Source organism: Sander vitreus, chromosome 6 (genome assembly GCF_031162955.1).
Source record: "Sander vitreus isolate 19-12246 chromosome 6, sanVit1, whole genome shotgun sequence".
Lineage (NCBI taxonomy): Eukaryota > Metazoa > Chordata > Actinopteri > Perciformes > Percidae > Sander > Sander vitreus.
The window spans coordinates 2,300,502-2,322,271 of NC_135860.1; the positions used below are offsets into that span (position 1 = coordinate 2,300,502).

General features: G+C 41.9%; 2 protein-coding genes across 3 annotated transcripts in view; one reads left to right on the plus strand and one right to left on the minus strand.

Moving 5' to 3' along the window:
* The window catches only part of bcan (brevican), a 32,310-nt gene extending 23,148 nt beyond the window's left edge, over window positions 1-9,162 (plus strand). Inside the window, exons 11-14 of the mRNA XM_078251746.1 lie at window positions 925-1,007; window positions 1,116-1,260; window positions 1,551-1,733; window positions 4,659-9,162. Of these exons, the coding sequence (XP_078107872.1) occupies window positions 925-1,007; window positions 1,116-1,260; window positions 1,551-1,733; window positions 4,659-4,774 (527 nt within the window). The 3' untranslated portion in view covers window positions 4,775-9,162. The remainder of the gene's footprint in view (window positions 1-924; window positions 1,008-1,115; window positions 1,261-1,550; window positions 1,734-4,658) is intronic.
* A 1,829-nt stretch (window positions 9,163-10,991) lies between these two features.
* hapln2 (hyaluronan and proteoglycan link protein 2) lies at window positions 10,992-20,247 on the minus strand. Of its 2 annotated transcripts, XM_078251774.1 has the most exons (7): window positions 20,027-20,247; window positions 19,528-19,632; window positions 16,129-16,485; window positions 14,221-14,337; window positions 13,945-14,127; window positions 12,027-12,300; window positions 10,992-11,128 (listed from the first exon to the last, which is right to left on the minus strand). In XM_078251774.1, the coding sequence occupies exons 1-7, from the start codon at window positions 20,058-20,060 to the stop codon at window positions 11,047-11,049; spliced, it is 1,152 nt and encodes a 383-aa protein (XP_078107900.1). In that variant the 5' UTR covers window positions 20,061-20,247; the 3' UTR covers window positions 10,992-11,046. The 2 variants fall into 2 exon arrangements, with proteins under 2 accessions (XP_078107900.1, XP_078107899.1); XM_078251773.1 differs by lacking the exon at window positions 10,992-11,128 and having other exon boundaries at window positions 11,328-12,300; window positions 20,027-20,243.
* Window positions 20,248-21,770: the final 1,523 nt, after the last annotated feature.

Below are 21,770 nucleotides of genomic sequence, written 5' to 3' on the forward strand. Positions count from 1 at the left end.
ACAATATGAGATTGTGTTCTGAATGAGTCGCCATTAATTACAAATCCAAAATCCGGAAGCAGCAGCCAGACCCACGTGACGTGTTTGTCCAATCAGCTGCTGGTTTTCATTTTTTGGGCGACAATACAGATTAGCGCCTCCTGCTGTTATGGAGACGTATTACGTCCCGTCGCTTTGGTGTGTTCCGAGGCACCGACGTTTTTGACCAACTCGGGGAGACTGATCAGTCCAACTGCCTTTTCTGCCGAAGGTCTGACTTCTCATCTCCAATCCTATCTGTATTTGTGAGAAGTGGCACTGTCCTGAGTTGAAAGATAGCCTACTTTACGGCTTTATTATCGAGTTAATAGGCGCGTGTGTTCGTGTCGGCTGCTGTCCATTTCCTAAGGTTCTGAAATGCAAACATTTTTGACTACTTTGTTTTTAAAGGGCATGTGCCTGTGAGCACCCACGGAGGAAAACATAAATTGGCGCCTATGCTGGCAGCGAGGCGGTGAGATCTGACATTCCTCACCAAACACGCCCCTCCCTATGTGACGTGTCAGGCTAACCCTGTCAATCAGCCAACCACTCCCACCTCTTCGAAGACACCAGACCGATCTATAACAGTACCTAGTGACGGAGAATATACAGTAGTCGTGTAACGGACCGTAGTTGATTCATACCGAATCCCAGGTATGCAGTTGGTATCGGTACAAAAGTTGACCAGAAAAACTCAACTTTATGTTGCTTTAAAGTTATAAGTGAGTTGATTGAATTTTATTTTGTTATTGCCAATCTTTCCAGACCTCTTGACCTTAAATAAAAATCCGATGCGGACCTTTGAGTCACAAGTTTGAGAACGCCTGATATATTCTGAATAAAGCTACACTGCAGTGAGCCCACTCTGTCTCTCCTCACACACTTTTTTTTTAAAATTTTTAGACAAATACAGAGAATATCAGTGGATTGGACTGAATGACAGAACCATCGAGGGAGACTTCCGCTGGTCGGACGGGAATCCTCTGGTGAGTTTTATCGATTGTCAAAACAGTTGGCGATTATTTTTCTATCGATCGACTTATCATTGCAGCTCAGTGTGACTTTGTTTTGATCTCCTGTGCTCTCTCCGTCAGCTCTACGAGAATTGGTTCAGAGGGCAGCCTGACAGCTACTTCCTGTCAGGCGAGGACTGTGCGGTGATGGTGTGGCACGACGGAGGCCGCTGGAGCGACGTACCGTGCAACTACCACCTCTCCTACACCTGCAAGAAGGGCGTCTGTGAGTTCAATCGAATTGCACCTTTTCTCAGCTCTTAAAGGACAAATCCGGCGCAAAATGAACCTAGGGGTTAATAACACTACTAATTAACAAGCTAATTAGCAGTTTGCGCTAAAACTGGTCACATTCGATTAGCATGAAAACAAATCCCAGAAAACGGTCGACTCGGTACACGTGTTATTAACCCCTAGGTTCATTTTGCACCGGATTTGTCCTTTCATTTTTGAATCAGCACTGGCGGTAAGGACGTAGAAGCCAAGTTGTCTCTCCATTTTTCGTCTATCCAACAGCATTGTGTGGCGAGCCCCCCAAAGCTCCCAACGCTAAGGTGTTTGGGAAGAAGCGGTTGCGTTATGAGACCAACACCAAGGTGCGGTACTACTGCGAGGAGGGCTTTGTGCAGAAACTGAACCCTGTAATCAAGTGCCTGCCCGGCGGCCGATGGGAAGAGCCTCAGATAATCTGCATCCCAAGTAAGTGCTTTTAAAAAGGAAGAAGAAAGCATGGACTAAAAAAACAAAAAAACAATTGGCGTGTCTCAAATCGCACACTTGCCTTGTGTGTTCACTCTGGCGTATGAAGTATGGCCAAATGCAGCACTACGAGTACCCGGATGCTGCTCTCAAAACGGTGTAAAACGTTGAGCGTGGAATGCTGGACACTACTCGCCACTCAACGGCTGCCATCTTTGCTACAAAGCGGAAGCTACGGGACCACCAACGTTTTCAAACTTGTGAAAATGGCGGAGAGGATGATGTAGCGCTTGCTACAGCAAAAACTGAACCATACAAATGCAATATATCCATGTGTTTTTTTTCCAATTAGTACCACAATAATGTAGCCTAGAAATCTAGACGCACCCTAGCGGCAGCAAATGTAATTTGCAGCCAGGGTCAGTCTAGTAACTCTTCATTGGCTTGTAAGCTGGAAAAACCAAACTCTAGTCAGGCCAATCACATCGTGTATAGAGTCTGTGGGCGGACTTAACATAATGATGGCAGAGTTGCGACGATTCCGCGTGAATTCCCTGCTACTTGAAAAAAAAGAAGATAGCTGCTGCTGCTGGAAACAGTGGTCTTTGAAATCAGCTTTGGCCACGACTCGTTGTGTCTCGATGTGTTCAGAGTTTTGCCGACCGGATACGGCAAAAGTTGAATCTATCAACTAGCACTGCTCCACCTGGTTGTAGCGCTATCCTATTGCGTGCAGAGGGAATTTGAGCCCTGCCAATGGTGAGTTCCCAGACCCAACATTTTGATGTGGGTCTAGCTTGTCAGGCTAACAATAATGTAGTCAGATAGTGAGTAAATATTTTTGGCGGACAGCAATAGGTGACGGTAATGCTCCGCAAGCCTGTAACTTACCATTAAAAAGAAGAAGAGTAATTTTCGGTCCATGCGCAATTTGAGAAATAGATCTTTTGGTTTAAACTGTGAGTCTGACAGTGTTGTAGAAGTGCAATTATTTGAATCTCTTACTGTAGAAGACAGCTCGACTGGACTTCAACCCACCCAAAATTAAAAGTAAATTGGATAAATGAAGCAACAGTTTAGCTCTTACTAGTCTGTAGTTTTTATGGTTCAACAAATAATGAAAAGGTTAAATAATAATTCACATAAGCTGAGAAGTTAACAAAAAATATTCCACTATTCCACAAGGATAGGTTGATAAATTAACTTAACTAATTAAAAACATGAGATAATATGGAGATGTCTGATACAAAAGTTACAGAGGGGATACACATTATATCAGGCCATTTTTCACCTGATATAATGTGTAGGCCCCCCTCTGTAACTTTTGCTAGAAAAAAGCAGACATGTCCATATTATGTCATGTTGTTTATTGTGACCTGGCAAACACAGAAAATAACACACATGATGACAGGACAGACCCTATGCATGTTAGGGGAGGGGATACACAAAATATCTGGTGAAAAACGGCCTGATATTTTGTGTATCCCCTCTGTAACTTATATGTATATATGTATGTATATAGACAGGTGAACAAAGCAGTTAACTGAAAAGCCATATTAAACTAAATTAAATGAAAACAGAAATCACGTTAGAGGGCAGGGAGGGACGGGTTTGCAAAGACGAGGCATCCTTGCCAGACCACACCTGCAAAGAATGGACAGATGGAGGTAGCCTAGATTAAAGGACAAAATATTGTTAAACCTGCATGACTCACATAGATAGGCCTATCAGTCGGCCTATGTAGCTAAGGTGCATGTCAGTATGGAACTTTGGAAAACACTGTTGATTAATCCACAACACTAAACAACGCATTAAACAATTCACACGTTGCCTTAATGTAACAGATAAATAAACATATTTATGTAGATAAATGAGACCCTTGTTACTATGGAAAACCCTGTTGAGTCTTCCACGTCGCTATTTGTTCCATTTAAGAGGTGAATTCAAAGTGCAGCAGTTAAAGGGGTGATAGAATGATTATATAGGGTATTTCACACTATTCCTTAAGGTCTCCTTATAGGGTATGTAACATTGGTTTGGTTGAAAATTGCCCGAGTGCTATTTTATGGGCCCTTAACTACCCTGTGAATATGGCTCTATTTGTAACAAGAGCTTTTCTTCCAAATATGGTATGTTCATGGATATTTAGATGAGCTGCGCCCTGATTGGTTTGAGCGAACCACATACAAATACATTGGAGACGAGACAGCAGGTGTCATATTTCAGACACTGCAAAGTTATACATTGTTTGTCTGCTATTTCGTTATTAAATTCACTTCTGAGACTTTTTTATGCGAGAAATCAACTATATAAAGCTCAAATATGGGTTATGAAAATGTATGGCTAATTGCAAATTTGGTAAGACGTGTCGGAATTTAGGAGCTCCACACAGTCTGATGAGAAAGCGGCAACCTCCATACCCAGTGAAAGTCACCGTTTCTCGGTTACTGGACTACTGGGGCTCGGCTGCCAGCTGCCGGCATAAAATTCCGTCAAGCCACTTATATTACAGCTACCCCAATGTGTTACAAAGCTAACACTTTAACACACTCTAACACAGATTTCAATTTAATGCATTTTTGTGAATATGAGGGGTTTCGTTAGCTGCTAGTGTCCCTTCAATCCTATGTGTACAGATCGCGGCTAGTTAGCTACACTTTCGAAAAAAACAACAACTTACAGTTGCACTTTCATATGGCTCTTTGTAGTTTGGCTTATTTGAAGCTAATGTACTTGCACTTACTACTTGTTGTCTGGAGTTCGTACCTTCAAGGTTGAAAGCACTTAATTAGAATTAGCTTTGGATAAAAACGTCAGCTAAATGATATGTAATGTAATGTAATGTAACAATGTGCTCATTTTCGATCTGAAGCAAATACAGCTCAGGCTGTAATCCTTTACTTTTCTATTGTCTCCCATCTCTAGCCCATTCTTTGGAAGAAGACTCAGTGACCTCACTTCCTCTCCAGCACGAGGAGGTCATGGGCACGGCCACAGAGAAAGCGGCGCCGCTGTTCTGGGACATTAAGTGGAACGTCTGAAGCCATTCTGCCTTTTTTTTCTTCTTTTTCTTTAAAAAAAAATATTTCACCTCCTCTTTTCTCCATTTTCTTGTGTCTCAAAAGACTTTCCAGTCCAGTTTCTACATTACAGTAAGTTGAACTGTAGAAATCTAATCTTTCATATTAAAATCATCTCAAGGGCACAGTCTCTACAGTCATGGAAAAATCTGGAAAACGTGCTTTAATCCAAATACTTGTTTTTCAGTAAAGTGATGCATGTCGTAAAGGTTATGGGAGCTTAACGTGAATTTGGACAGTTAAAAAAAAAACTACCGTAAACCTGAATGTCTCTTAATTTAGAGATCCCTGAAAAACAATGCCACCCAAAATAGCTTTCATATGAAGCGGTTATATCAAGAGATAAGAGAGGATTCTCCACACAGTTCAAACACTCAACAGTGGGCTTTTATCAGCAGACCCTTTGATTCAACATCCATCTTCCTGTTATTCTTCTTTATTTTATTTTTTTTTTATCTCTGGACACTTTGTAAGACCCTCTCTTATCTTTTGTCTTTCACACAGAAGGAAAACTTGTATGCAGGACGACATGTTTTATGTGAGACGCTCATATAAATGACCTGGAATCAAATTAACAAAATGCATATGAACCCTGAAGTTTTCTTTACAGGAACTCATATATCAACATCAACATCAGAATATGTTAATATTTCAGAGACACTTCTTATTAATCTCGTTAATGTATCAGTCTGTAAGAGCCTAAATAAACCAAATGAAATAACAGTATACAGTATAGGGCTATTAAGGGATCCATTCATATTTAAAAACAAATATAATTCTGTCCTTTGCAGCATATTTACATTACATTACTCCAATAAAGTAACAGTTACCTGCAGTGAGCTTTACTCTCATAATAAACTGTTTGTAAAGTGAAGATTGTTAAAATGAAAATCAGCCTGTTCAGTGACAATGTTGAATTAATGAATTTGACTGCGAGTGTGATACACGCCATATTTTAACATAGTATATGTAACAGACTGCCGTTGATGATAGTTTTGCAGCGTGTGAATTGATTCTCAGCGCCAGCTAATCTGACATTCACTGAAGCCTGTTTCACTTAAAATCTGGAAAAGATTCCTTGTTTTTACTTTTGTAGGGATCTGTATTACTGCTCCAGTAGCTCTCTGATACACTTCATTTCCCACAGACTGCACTCTAGAAAAAAGATTTGTTCATTTAATGTGTGTCAAGCCTCAGACAACATGCATTTATCAAATATTTAAGTACAATCTACTGTAGAAAAAAAACTCCACTACGCAGATGCATGAAGGAAAAGCACTGATGCACCGTTGCAATAACAAGTCCTCCAAACCATACGACGATATATGTCCTTTGTTCCCACCCTCTAATACGACTCATGGTAATAAAAAGGCAGTCCCTCCAGAAAAACGCGATTATGCGATTGCATAATTCAATGCATAATCAGCCAAAGTCTGCATATTTATGCGGGGAGGGTGCATTTCTTCAAATATGCTGCACTTTCGCTGCATAAATTGCCGATTTCCGCACAAAATATGTGGGGCTTGCATGATTTCATAATCCCTGCATTTTCATTGCAAAAAAGTCACATATATCTTAGCAGAAAGTTTACTTCACACAAGAGCAGCCATTTTCCCTTGTTGCCATGGAAACGTCATGAAGTAACGTCATGAAGTAACGTAATTACGCGACGTGAACATCATCGAAAAGCTGCAAACCCCGCGATGAAGCCACGATGAAACCACAGTTTTTGCAAGTTCCCGCAATGTCATCACATAAAATTGCATAAATATCCTGCATATTCCATCGCATTTCTTAAGAAAACGTGCTTCATAATTGAGGATTTTTGCCCGCAACAATCACAAAAAAACTCCGCATTTTTCTGGAAGGACTGAACAGGGTGTTCAATGCACCCCCGTTTCAGTTTACAAAAAACGTGTTGCTACGTGTTGTTGGTTATGAACGTGGCCCTGTGTTTGTTTGACCCATCCACCATCCCAGCCAACCCCCTATGAGAAATGTGACACTCTTATACTTCCTCACCTTACTTAACTGCTACCGCCACTACAGGGTGCCGCCACTATTAACATAAATATGAGTAGTAATTGTTGCTTAAACAAACATCTTATGTGGGCGTTTTTTCAGGGGAGGACAGTCTTTGCAATAAAGTGCAGCTGCACAGGGTGTGGAAACTTTGTTGACTTCTAAACACAGAAGATCGTTTTTCTATTAATTGCACAACTTTGACATAAATGTCTAACAACCTTTTTCACCTGGTATTACAGTTTTTCTCAGTCGCTTTGGTACATTTCTCGAATACTACTTCACATTTGCAAACCAGTAAGTCGATTTCTCAAAACAATTATTACAAACAGCACCACACAATGGATGACCTGCAAAAGAAACAGCAGACAACTGTAGAGGATCAATTGCATGCATGTACAATGTACAAAAGAAGGTCGAACAAACAGTTTTGAGAGGGTCAGTTCTGAGAAGTGAGAAATGCGATCTGAGAAATGTACTAAAGGGACTGAGAAAAACTAAGTAAGTAAGGAAACTTTATTTATAAAGCACCTTTCAAAACCATGGTTACAAGGTGCTGTACAATACCCTGGAAATCCAGAGTTCTCGCAAGAGCACAATTTGAATTTGCTCAGCGAGTCACTCAGGCATTCAGTAATGATGCTCATTAACTATGCCCTTGTAGCCGAGCTGCACCAATCACATCGGTGTATCTGATATAGGTTTATTGGTGCCGCCCCTCGAGTTGGGCCATTTTCATTACTCCTTGCAAGACCCTTAATCTTTCGGATTTGGGTCTGGATTTCCAGGCTAGCTGTACAGTGCAACATTAGTTAAAACGGGAGGAAACAGTATGAATAAAAACAGTAACAAAGGCCAACAGAAGTTAAACACTCAAACAATAAAAACCATTCAGGTGGCACAAAACACGTTACAGGACAAAATGCATACGAAACAAATTCGTTTTTTTTGTTTTAATATGTGATCTGTGTACGTTATCTGTAATCTTCTGGACATGCTTTTGGTTTTACACTGATTGTGTTGATTTAGTTGTCGTTATCTGGATTTTGCCCACAATTATGTTGGCAATTTTACTCTTGAATTAACAGGATTTATCTTATTTGGAGTCTGAATAGCTGGTACTGTGTGGAGCTCACTCACTCCTTCCTAGTTGACCCCCTAATTAGTCACCTGTGGAAGAGATTCCTGTAGTGATCACACCTGACGTCAATACGGCCAATCAGACTGAACCTCGGCGATCCTGGTGAATGTGAAGGAATGCTTTTCTCTTGGCTTCAAAGTCCCGCTGTGTTTTAGAATGATTAAAAGTAGGGCTACAACTAGAGATGGTCCGATAGCATTTTTGCTTCCCGATACCAATTCCGATACCTGAACTTGCGTATCGGCCGATACCGAATATTTTATCATGTTTTAACAGCTGTATACTTCTATACCTGTATGGATGTGATATGATTTCTATCATTGTTGTACATTTTGGCTCTTTGTGAAACATGAATGCCATATAACTTTCTTTTATAATCCAGTTTGGCATAAAATCTGTCGTAAAATAACATAAATAAACTACTTTAAAGTAGATTTTCTTCAGGGCTAAATTACGTGGTATCGGATCGGTTCTTTCTGATACGGATACCAGCATTTTATAGTCACCAGACCAAGCTCAATCAACGGGTTGCTGTGCTTCGGTGGCCGCCATGTTGAATGTAAACAAAAAGCTGCTTGGTCGCTTCTCTATCGTGTTAAACCCGCCAATAGCGCGCATGGTGGATTAGCCAGTTTGTGATTGGTCCCCGCAGATTTGTACCGGAAGCAAGATAGAAAAATGTACAGGTTTCCAGCCTGAGCTGCAGGGCGAAATCAAATTGCCGGCAGATCGGGCTGGGTTTACCCAGTCTAAGCATTTTAGGCAGTATCGGAGGCTTTTCCATTCCTGGTATCGGTATCGGAACATCTCTAACTGCAACTAACGATTTTTTATATTGTCGATTAATTGATTGGTTATAAAATGTCAGAAAATGGTGAAAAACGATGATCAGTGTTTCCCAAAGTCCAATCTACTTCGGGGATCAATGACAAAAATATATAACATATTTCGATGATGCAACGGTATCTAATCTACTGTATCTTTTCTAGTTTTTAAAGACCTACTTTAATAGACACTGTAAATGCAGGTGATGTTAATTGTTGGTCTAACGAACACACACTGAATAAATGTACAAGTAGAAATAATATTATATAGTAAAATAATATAGTAAAAATGAATCCAATGAAAAATGAGAAACAAAATGTAATTTTTTAATGTAGTCTGAATTTATACTGCTGTTACATGTCTGTTGATTTAACTGTGTAATAATTAACACAATAAAATGTTTGTAAAATCAATTTGTAGTATGATCATGTGACTCAGAATTAACAGCACAATATCTGATCAGATAAGCTCTCCTGGAATTTGCAGTTTTCTTGCATTTTATGGCATATTTAAGCAGTTTGAAATGATCGTCCATGACTTCTTTTTTTAAACGCAAACTAAGTTCTTGGTCAAACTAACTAAAACCTCCAAATTTGAAAGCTGCAGCCTCCACAGGAGTTTTCATTTGTTGTCATTTGTGTTCGGTTTGTGTGTTGGGTTTACATTTTTATCTCCTCTGATTCAGTTTCTGAATTTTGGTTCAAAGTCTTTGGCAACTTATTTGAGAAGTAAAGAAAGTCTATATTGAGTGTAGGGATTGACCGATACTAGCTTTTCATGGCCTATATACTGATTATTAGTAGTTTTGGAACTGATATGCATTTACAGTGAAAAGGACAACTCTTTAAGTCATAATTAATAATCTGCAAATGGCCCAATAGTTGATAATCAGTCTATCCCTAATCGAGCGCCATTAATTGTCTACCAAACGAGGACATCAAAGTTAATTGCAACATTTTGGTGACCTAAAAATGTCTTGTTCACCTTTGGGTTGTAATAAAACACACAATCATACAGAGACCTGCCTCACTGCGGTGCTTTTTTTCTTTGAAGACACCCAACACACCAGCTTTTTTTGTCATTCTAGGCAGCCGGGGAATCACCTGTCTTTAGCCAACCGTTATTTCGCTGTGGAGTTAAATGGCCTTGGGCATTTTTTTTTCCCGCTGAGTTGAAGTTTTTTAACTCGAGGAGTTCAGGGCAATGCTACAAAAAAATGTGAGGCGCTCAGCAAAGCAAAAGCAGCGGGCTAAACACTACACACTCTCATTCCTGTCAGGTCCATTAAAGTCAAGAGCAACACAGACAATAAAAATTCTTTAGGAATTTTTTGTGAATAAATTACGAATAAAATTTGGCGGTATGGCTCTGTTCAGAGGAGTCAGAGGAGTGGAGAGCAGCAGCAGCATTAGGGGACACTCACACAGTTTAAGACTGGGAGAGCTAAACTATTCCCCCATATGTAACGTATCGGCAACGTTGACGTAGAAGCCAATGCCATGTTATACACGACAAGGTGGAGCTGGGGAGGAGGTGGGTTGCATAGATGTGAGCAGCAAGCAGTTAGGAACAAACTAAAGCGGCTTTAAGTAGGGCACCCTGTTTGAATGTAGCCATTTAGAAGCGAGGGGAGTTGACCAGCTGATGCGCTGATGCAGATCAGCTGGTGCAACCGCGTTGTTGCAAATAGCGGTTAGCGGCGTCTTGACTACTTGGATTGCCAAAACTGACGCTGGATGCTCAATTTAAAACAATCCCAAAAAGCTGCTGCAGGATTGGGGCCTTTTTGCTGGCCAACATTAGCATCCCAGTTGACGTAATTAATGGATGCACCTTTATAACCAAGCTAAGCTAGCGCTAGCGTAACTGATAACTTGGCTCCATCCAAATATGGTCCCTTCTGGCTGCAAAAAAACAAGAAAGCTACGGCCAAAATGTCAAACTTGAGGCCTCCCAAACCAATAAGTGACATCATTTGGAATGACAAATATGGCGATACTGAGGTTAACCGTTTTGTTTGTCTGTTTGTGATTGCTGCCACTTTAAATATTTCTGCTCAACAAAGATAACTAACTCCCTTTACAACTAGATGCGAACCATTTACCCCCCCAAACAAACTTAAAATATTGCACAAATCAATACACTGATTTGTGGACATAGCTTTATTGAATAAATTAAAGTACATGTAATTCATTTACAGGTAAACCAGTGTATCCCCAACGTAACCAACAGTGTTATTTACAGTTTAGAGTTTTAGCTTCTTTGTATAAGCTCGCAGGAAGCAGTTTGGTCTCGTGTTAAATGGACACACCGGCGGTGCCGTGATTGACCCAGAATTAACCAAACATGTTTTACATGCTTATCTTTATGTAGGAATTTATTACAAGTTATTACAAGTTTTTATTACAAGTTATTACAAGTTTAGTGCAAGATTGATGATTGTGTGTATATATATATATATATATATATATATATATATATATATATATATATATATATAAATATATTTTTCTTTCATTTCCCTGTCTCCTTAAAATTACGTTTCCATTAAACCAATTGTCATTCTCAAATATTTCGAGGGAAACGTATTTCTTTGACAAATCACAAATCTGTTTCTATTCAAAGTCCGCATTCACAGAACTAAAGTTACGTAACAAACATTTTAGTGTTTCTCTCGAAACATAATTGAGAATGCAGTTTACTTGTATGGGAACGTCATTTTTTTGAAGAGACAGGGTTGGCGAATTTTTCCTTTAGTCAAAGTGGTTTGTTGTTTCCAAAATAATCACACACACACACACACACACACACTCTTAGCCAGTAGTTCGTAGACAAACTACAAGCATCCTGGAAAAAAAGTCTTTATATCTTAGTTTATTTGTACTATCTATTTGTACTTATCTTTATCTGAAATGGAAGACATAAGCCACATCCATGGGTGTCCAACCTATATTTGGTCTCCAAAAATGTTTGTGTTTGCAATGTTCTGCATCCCCTAAGTTAGATGTAAATACGGCCTTTTGTTTAAGAATTAAATATAAACTTATAATTCTACAGTCCGTAATGGTCTGTAGCTTCAGATATGAATTTTCTTGCTCATCGGTTGGCAGATCAAGCTGTATATGTTGTGCAGTAAGTTCTGGGCCTCTGGTTTTCTTGCTTAGACTCACATCTGTGTTGAGAAACGGATGTAAGAAGTGTATTTGTTCTTTATTTTGGGGCTACCTATAGCAAAAGGCGCCGTACAGATGCGTCATCTTGTTGGGGAATCCAAATGAGCGCACCCCTGGTTCCGGGATGCCCCCACAGTGCTCCCTGGGCTTGCTGATGGGAAACCGTACACTGCCGTCCTTCAGCCATCCGCCGTCACACTGGTCGTAGTTTTGGAATCGCCAGGCAGAGTAAAGTTGGCCGACCAACGCCAACTCAGCTCCCTGACGTTGGCATGCGTGTTCTGCCTGCTCATAAGAGAAAGAGCCTGATATGTAGGAGACAGAGCCTGTGAGAGGAGAAAAGATTTAAGGAAAACACATCCAGAGAACTTCAGTTTTCGGCTTCTTATCATGTAGGGCGTACTCACACTTGGCCAAGTTGCTTTAAAGCGTGCCCATGCACGATTGTCCCCCCTCACCCGCTGGTCTGCATTCACACTGCAATAAAACATTAAGGGCCAGAGCAAGCTTACGTTGCCGACCTCAATTCCCATTCATCTGTAAGGTAAGAACCAGACGTGAGCACGTTTAGTGATCACACTGGATGCCAACTGAACTTAGCCCCGCCCACAACATTTGAGGTTGGGAAGTCTGGTCTGGACTTGATCCGTTGTGGAGCAACTACGCTCGAACCAGAGCTTTTTGGACCAATCAAATTGTCAGGGCGGGCTTTATACGATGATGGGCAGATGATCAACAGTAACGTAATCAACCACATCACCAAAGAGCGCATGGGTTGAATTCATTCACAACAACGATGGCTGCCTCTGGAGAATTGAGATGTGTAGATTCCGCCATCGCGTCTGTTATAGAAGATACCGACAGCGCATTCATTTTAAAAGAGGAACAGAGAACCGCGATCAAGGCATTTGTCATTCGGAAAGATGTTTTTGCCGTCCTTCCTACGGGAGTCACATACTCCGTTGCTCTGATTGGTTGTAGGTCTATCCAATTGAGTGCAGAGGCATTTTCTTTCCTGGTTCAGTTGAAACACACCCCATAATCACAGCCCATTGGAGCAGTATCAGATTCCTATTCTGACTAGAATCGGAGTATGACCACGTCAGACTAATGTACCGTGCCTGAGACCAACTGAACCTCATTTTAGCGGGCCAGGGCATGGTACGGAGTGATCACACTAGTCAAACGAACTGGACATTCGGGACAAACATGCTCGGGAAAGGTTTAACTGGGCCAAGTGTGAGTACGCCCTTAAATGCTAACAAGTTTGGTTCAAATGGGACAAGTGGTGACTGCAGTGGAAGTTTCCAGAGACGGCTAAGTATTTTCCCACTAATTAACTTTTTCATCATGTCGCAGCAACACATTTTATTGCCCTCTGTCAACCTACTATCTGCCCCACACATTGTAGCTACTAAAGGTTTAGCTTGTTGCTAAACAGAGTTGACATTCCCCATCTTTACATTGAAACGTGCATACAAAATGAAATTTTTATGTAACAGGGCAGAGCAGCAGCTAATATCTAAAACTAACTAAAACACTAAATTCTTCCTAGAAATGTATTTCTGTTATTCATATTTTAATTCTTTGTTTGATTTTTCCTGAGCAACTCTTATCTTGGAAAAACTAAAAATCTCCAATTTGCCTCCAGCTTTCTGTCATGGAACTAGACCAGGGATCTTCAACAGGGGGTCAGGGACCCCTAGGGGGTCCTCAGAGTCAATGCAGGGGGGCCTCCAAATTATTGTTAATGTAAAAGTCTTAACATGAATCCAACACATTAATAGCAAATATAAATCCCCACTGCTTACTGTCCTAGGTGGTCACTAAGGCCATCCACAGATACAGATAATCCTATGTAGTAGGGGGTCCCTGCTCCATCTCTCTTTCAGTTGAGGGGTCCTTGGCTTTTAAAACGTTGAAGACCCCTGAACTAGACTAAACGTTGATCCGAGCCACTGAAAAATTACCAGATGTCTGTGAGGTGAAGCAGAAAGCGTCGAACCGATCGTTGGTCTTATCCTTCGGCCCATAACTGCGAATGCCGGGGAGCAGCTCTCCTCCACAGGCGGGTCGCGGATGAATAATGGGGTAATGAACGGTCCCATCATGGAGCCAACCGGCATTGCACCAGTCCAGACCCTCTGTCCACGCTGCGGGAGGAGACATGCTGATTTAGGAGAGCTGACATACCTGCAGACAACATATCATTGATTGGAAATAGACACTTTGCACGGTATTTGTACCTCTGAACAGCTGGTTGTATGAGGCTAATGTGCCATCTTGCTCAGCACAAACCTCCTTAGCCTCATGGAAAGTGAATTTGTAGCGGCCATTTTTACTCTGATATGGAAACACCACTCCTGGAGGTAGAAGCCATTTGTCAGTTTTTATGTTATAACACATTCTTACTCCCAACTCATCACATACTGACGCTTGTTCAGGACCCCTTGGCGTCATTTTTCAACACGTAGGTTAGGGCTGCTCGATTATGGAAAAAATCATAATCACAATTGTTTGGTGAACATTGAAATTATGATTATTTAACACACTTACTTGCATTTTTTTTAACTTGAAATACAGTGAAACAGTTCAACAAATCAACAGTGAAAACACCTTGAACTGCGAAATTTTTCCTTAATTTCCCGATTTTTAGTATTCCCCTTAAAATAAATAATATAAAAAATATATTCAAAAGTTGGCTGAATGAGATTAGCCTTTGGGAGGGGGGAAAGTGCGCATTTCATTAAGAACACAAGACAAAATAAGAGTTTACTTGCAGAATGTCATGAGCAAAATAATATTTTTTCTTGATTACATTGTTAGGATCCAAAATTGATCAAAATGTGATTAATTGCACAGCCCTAGTGCAAGTAAAACCACTTAGTTAGGGTTAGGAAAAGATTGTGGATTAACTGTTAAAGGACCTACGTGACACACGTGACACAAACCCCGGTCTCCTGGGTGATAGTCCTGTGTTGTTTGACCCATCCACCACCCTAACCTGTCTCTGTATTTAGTCTTTAATACTACTCTCTTGTAGGCCGTTATATGGGTATTTTAATTTATAATGAAACATTGTATTTTATAAACTACATGACTACAATCTTAATTTGTAAAGTGGTCAATAAAGATGTCAGATTAATGCAGTGGAGTAAAAAGTAAAATTTTTCTCTCTGAAATGTAACGGAGTAGAAGTACAAACTCCTGACATTGAGTAAATGTACTTAGTTACATTCCTCCACAGGTTGCGAGTAAGAACGGCTTGGTAAATCCTGTGTACGCTCAGCCCCGATAACATCCATGCCCCTATGTAGGTGTGGGAATATCAAACACGTTTGACTTTATTTATACCAGCAACTACGGGTGTCAGGAGTGGTAGCATCTGAGTGACTCCCCTAAGACTGATGTCGCACTGCAAAAGATCACTATCAATATATCAATATACCTGTATCGGATTTAGAACCACAAATCAGAATTGCAAAGATCAGATCTGAGTCACAAATGAGCAAAGTAAATCTCATTTAGGCCACTTTGGCCTGCAGTCTGTCATACTATCTCTCCCTGTCATTACAGATCCAGTAGTCTCGCATTGCCAGACCTTCCTCCACAGCGTTGCAAAGGAGGGTCTGGCTAGTCCACACAGCATTTCTGGATGGGAGAAAAACGTGGTGTAGTTTATTGGCATTTCAGAGCCAAGGTGCCGTGGCAAAATAGCCTCGGGAAGGGACTTGTTTTGGTGGAACACCTGTACGTTCAAAAAATTGGACAGATAGTCTAGCTAGCTGTTTGGATTACCTGTCTGGAGCAATCCCTCCTGCCGTGCAGTAACGGTAGATGCTAAAACCCTAGACGTGACTCATGGCCCGCCATATTCTGCTTCTGATTGGTTTACCCTGGTAATCTTACCCTAACCCTAACCAATCCCCACTCCCAATGCCCAAACCTAACTACGTCGACAATTCTAACAGATCCCATTTAGGATTAACCTGCAGTAACCCCTTTCCCTTCACCTGACCATCTCCGCCCACTCACTCACCTGCTCCCCATTTCCCTGATTAGCCTCTCAGTATCTATACTAGTCCATCTCCACTTGTGCATTCCTTCAGTTTAACATTTGGAGTAGACATCGGGCTCCTTATTACTTCAATTACCTTCAATCCTCAAAGTAATGGCAACACTCTCATCCTCGATGCCGTTGACAAGCTCGCAGCGGTACGTGCCGCCATCTTCCAGCTCAAGGCGGCTGAGCTGCAGGGAGGCGTCCATGGTGTGAGCCTTCCGAAGAGAAGCCCGCGGCCCAAGATGGCCATATGGCTTGAAGGCATGTGCATTTGATATCATGATAATGTTCTCCCGACCTACGTGTTCTGACTCCAGTTTGGTCCATTTCACTTTGTAATGGCTGGGTTTGGTTCTCAGGATACACGGCAAGGTGGCGTTTTCTCCCCTTCGGGCAACCACCTCGGCGTAAACAGGCGGCTCCAGGAGGTACTTCAGCTTCTTGGATGCTGCGGGCGAAACAGGATCCATAAGGTGTCAATGCCACCCGATAACATTGTTAACTTACCTCATGTAGTTAGTTATTGGGACTTTTCTGAACATGCTGACGCAAGACAATGCAAAGTCATTATTATTAGAATAAATCTGATCGAGTATGTCAAAAACATGTCACTTCGAGAACTTTTGTACACTTAGGCTACATTCACACTGCAAGCCTTAATGCTTAAAGGCACGGTTGGTCATGTTGAAAAGCTGGCAAGATTTGAAAGTAGCATCTCCTCGAGGCTCCGTCTAACGCCTCCCCATGCCCTCTGTGCTCCGACCCACATACTGACGTGCATGAGCACCGCTGTGTACACTGCTTTTTCAGCTTCAGTCTTTCTTTTCTTTGCCGTTTTAGCAGTGCGGGTGGTTGCAAGCAACCGCAGCAATGGCAACTTTAGCTGAGTTTTCTCCTCCATTCTCCAGTAGATTTGCAGTAACTCCAGCGGCGACGACGTGCATTGAGCTAAGGCTCGTACACGGGAGGGGTACAGTACGCGCAGCGGGGCAAGGAGACATTTAATTGGTACTTTCCAAGTGGACCGCAAGGCAGTGATTGGTGGGCATTTTTACAGGATTACAGCAGCTACAGATGACGGCCCTTTTTCGCTCCTTTTTCAGAGCCCATAAGTTATTTATTGCTGTCAGGGTGTATAGACCATTTCAAACAATATGTAAAAAAGTGTATACCAACCCTGCCATTAGTTGGGATTTATTGCTCAGATCTGATTTTAGTTTGGCTGTTCACTTTATTTAAGTATCAGTTTCCAAGGTAAACTGGTCACATCCTGAATGTTGATCTGGAGTGACGTTAAAGTTGGATTCGGATTCGGATTGGATATGACAGAGACGGTTAAGAACCAGGACGCCCCAACTCAGAGTCACTTCCTTTCTCTGTGTCACTTGTGTTTCTCCACTGCCACGCCTCTTTAGGCAATGCATTCTCATGAACGGGTTCGTATGATGTCGTACGAAAAGTTATGCACACTTAAACGTCAGATATCATACTTAAAGGAGACTGCCGGCTGATCACGTGACATCGGCTTCAGAGCTCCGTGCTACAGAGCGGCAGTTGCTAGCTGTTTAAGCCGCTACAGAGCTTCGTGACGCCGGCTACAGACCTCCGTCACAGCTTGGTCGTATCAGTGGCAGTTAGTAGATGTGTTTAGCCTGCGAAACCGGCTACGGTGCTCCGTCAGCTCAGCAGTAGTTGGTGGTTCAGTTAAGAGTTTAGATTCTCTGCCCGAGCCCGAGCCCAACCCGAGCCGGGCCGTTATTTTCCGCGAATATCCTCGGGCCGGTCCCTTGATCAAGCATTTGTGTCATTACTTTATTAGCCTAATTGGGTGGGGAGAAAGCTATGCCATAACCAGAAATATTATCTATATAGGCTATATTTAGGCCGAAGTAACAAATGTGTCCATAAAGTTACACAAGTTGGACTACAGTTACAAAATGCAACACGTGTCATGCACGAGTCTCCTCCTCTCGCACACATCACACCGGGCCTGCTAGGCTGTATGGTGTAGCTTAAGTGCAACATGGAGCTTGAGGATGTAAAGAAAAAAAGAAAAACAGGAGAATTACTTTTGAGCAAGTTTGGAGGAAAGTTGGAGGTATGGAACCATTTTAAACAAGTCGTGGAGAGTGACAACATATGTATCGGCTTTGTCGAGTGCATTAGGCTAAGTGCTGCACGCTGCTCGCCTATGACAGCAAATAAAACAGGGACTTGGATGATGAACAGACACATGAAGCAGGCTCGCCGTGGCAGAAAAGATGATAGTCAGCCTTCAATGTCCTCTTTTGTTACTTCTCCAAGCATGAGGGCGAAGCAAGCCCTCACAGAGAAATGCGTTGAGTTCAAACCACTCTGAATTGTAGTTGAGAACGTCAGTTATAACGGCCCACCTATTAAAAAAGTGTCGGGTTGAAATCGGGCTCATAATTCCAGTTAATGTGTCGGGCCGGGCCGGTCTCGGACACAACGTGCACGGGCTCGGGTTGGGTCGGGCTTGATTTTTTGGGCCCGATCTAAGCTCTAGTTCAGTTACCCGAGAATAGGTGACTGTAAGCTGGGTACAGAGCACCGCAAGCTGCCGGTCATTTCGGCGGAGATTACGGTTAAGTTTAGGCAAGAAAAAGTGAGCGTTATGCGGTGACGAAAGTTAAGTTAAAACACCGAAACGACTAGTTAAGTTTAAGAAAAAGATCGTGGTTTGTATTAAAACAATCCCAAGGAACACACATTTCCTGGGTGTCTTTTCTACACGGGGTTTGAAGATGACGTAGCATTAAGAGTGACTTCGGTAGCAAGTAGTATGAAAGGCTGAAAGTCTGCGTAGGGGGTTTGGTTGGGGTTGTGGACGGGTCAAACAACACAGGACTTTCACCCAGGAGACCGGGAATTGTGTCCCACGTGTCCCAACCGTCGCTTTCTTCTTTTACTAAACCCAAACGTCCCGTTGTTGTTTTCCTGAACCAACTGTCCCGTTCTTCTTTTCCTAAACCCAACCGTCTGTTCTTCTTTTCCTAAACCCAACCGTCCGTTCTTCTTTACCTAAACCCAACTGTCCCGTTCTTACCGCGTGTCATGGAAATGTAAGCCCACCCACGACCTTTTCCATAACCTAACAGCGTCAAAAGTGACGCCAATTGTCCCGACCAAGTGCATTTAGATAAAGCGCGTTTAGATATGACGCTAAAGGAGACTTTTAGCATCAATAACAACGCCAAAGGCACCTGACCAAGCATCGGGTGTGAGAATCTGTTGCCACACACCTGGCCCATCGATGCATGAAGCGTGCAGTTGTGTGTGCAGGAGTGTCAGTGTTAGAAAAAAACAACTAAACTGTCAAACATGAGAAGATTTGGGAGAAGCGCGTTTCAGGGGCAGTTAGATGATCAGACCAGCACTTGATTTCCCATCATTCCTTCATTCATTCCTTCATTCATTCATTAGCTGCAGACAAGAAAGAAAACCTCAGTGATCACACTCATTACTGTACCTGCCCTGTTGGGGGTATATATAGCTGAGGACCAGGTGAAGCAGCTTGATGTTAATAGAAGAATCACAGCACAGTTCATTATGAAGGGAGTCACTCCTCCAGCTCCTGCAGTTCATAAGAAAACAGAGCTGAGTTCTTATAGGGCTGCAACTAACAATTATTTTTATGGTCATATAATTGATTAATCGATCAGTTGTTTGGTCTAAACAAATGTCAGAAAATGGTCAAAAATGTTGATCAGTGTTGCTCAAACCCCTAACAACTAAAAGATTTTTCGATTCATCTTTGCAGCTCTAACCAATCACACTTTGCCTTTTTTTTCTCACATACTACCAGACAGAAGGATTTATAGTGAATGTGACAAACAATCCTAAATTGTACACATTTGTGTAAATTGTAAGTTGCATTTTACTGCAGATTTCATGTCAGCCTGCTGTAAACTGTGTTTACTCTAAGTCTGAAATCAGCAGGTGTAAATGAAGAAAAATATAGTTTCAACCTGTGAAGTTGAAAAGATGCAGATGTTCGCTCATCCTCCTCCGTTGTCCAACATGACGACGATGTCTTCAAAGAATTCCTGGGTTATTCCTAACTTTGGAAAGTAGAAGCAACTGTTCATCCCTGTTGGCTCCTGTGTCGGAGCCCTGAATGTTCAGCTGCCATGCCCAGTTCATCTCTTTCTCAACCCCCCCCCGCCTCTCCCCTCACTTGGGTCATATGGTCCAGTCGTTTGTCAACAGTGTGTAAACAGGATTGTTGTCCTCTATTCTCCAGCTGTTGATGATCATTTGAAAGTCTGACACGGATGCTGTCTTTGTCGCCGATTACATGTAAACATGTTACATTCCATTTTTGTTGTTGAACAAAGCCTCTCCCATCTGTTTCAACTGGTATCATGCATTTGTATCATAAATTGTAACACTGTGTTTTCCCTCCTAAGATTTGTGAACATACTGTGAACTAATCCTTTTGAACAAAGCCTCTCCCATCTGTTTTCATTGATATCATAAATTTGTATCATAAATTGTTAATTGTTTTCCCTCCTGAAGATTTATCTGCCTGGACCTACCGTGAACCAGTCCTCCTTTCCTCTGGAGCATCTTTATTATCTTTCAATCTAATCTCACATCATCGAAGTAAATGGAGCGATTGTTTGGAAATATAAATCCTTGTGTGTCTCATTAAACCTTTAGAACATTGTGCACTGAACTTTGCTTCGTGTCACTTTGTTCTCAGAGCTCGTTGCTGCTTCCAGAAATCACTCAGGCTACATTTACATTGCTAAGTTTTGGTATTTAAGCGGAGTTTTGAGCCAAAAGCAAACTTCATGTTTTTAGCTCCAGTAGAAGAACTAATCTCTGTTTCAACTAACACGCCCGAACCGCACATGTCATCAACATTCTCGTATACTGGGCTTTAACTGGAGGCAGCATGTTGCTATGGTAACATTAGAAGCTTAAGGTGTGTGTCCATTGTCAGCGTCATTTCCCCGCTTCCTATTCATTCCTGTGGAAGCAGCTGTGCAATGCATTCTGTTAGCGTCACAGGGACTATAGAGAAGCGGGGCGTCGAGTCGCCCGCTCCTCATTTGCATAAAGTTGAATTCAGCCAACTTTATGCAAATAAGGAGCGGCCGGGTCGGCTCGGCTCGCCGCCTCTCAAAATCTGACGAAAATCTTTTCAACTGACTGTTGTCGATCTGAAATGAAGACAGATTCAGCAAATGCTTAGCCTATTTCTCGCTTAAAATGTTTTTAAAACTATTTTCGGAAAATACGAGATTGTATTCTGAACAAGCTACCATTATGGTCGCTTTTGAAAATCAGGAGCCGCCAGCCCCACGTGACGCGATCATCCAATGAGCTGCAGCCATCGCGGTTGTAGGAGGGTATAGACTGTTTTCTTTGCATGTCAGTGGTCAGTGAAGAGAAACTGGTGGCAAGCTCACTAGCGTGCAATGCTGGGAAGCGGGGGCACCCACGATCTTTTCCTAAACCTAACTGTCCCGTTCTTATGCCGCATGTCAGTTAAACTTACGTCCCGACCAAGCTCGTCTAAATACGACGCCAAAGGGCTAGACGCTAAAGGAGACTTTTGGGGATGTGCGTCGCTTTTTGACGCGCTGGGAGTGAGAATGGGTTGTTCTGTGTTAACAAACCATCTGGCAGGTAAAAAAGTTTTAACCCTAGGGCACCAGTTCAAAACACTTGAAAACGTGTCTATCCTAGTCCTAAAACCTTACA

Bases quoted from the DNA above. Each gene is read 5' to 3' on its own strand.
- hapln2 (XM_078251774.1), bottom strand. From the start codon at position 20,060: ATGAGCGAACATCTGCATCTTTTCAACTTCACAG. The intron at 14,338-16,128 runs GTAATTGAAGTA...TTCTACCTCCAG, and splicing joins CATTACTTTGAGGATTGAAG to GAGTGGTGTTTCCATATCAG. The intron at 11,129-12,026 runs GTAGCCCCAAAA...TAATTCTGGGTC, and splicing joins TACGGCGCCTTTTGCTATAG to AATCACGGCACCGCCGGTGT.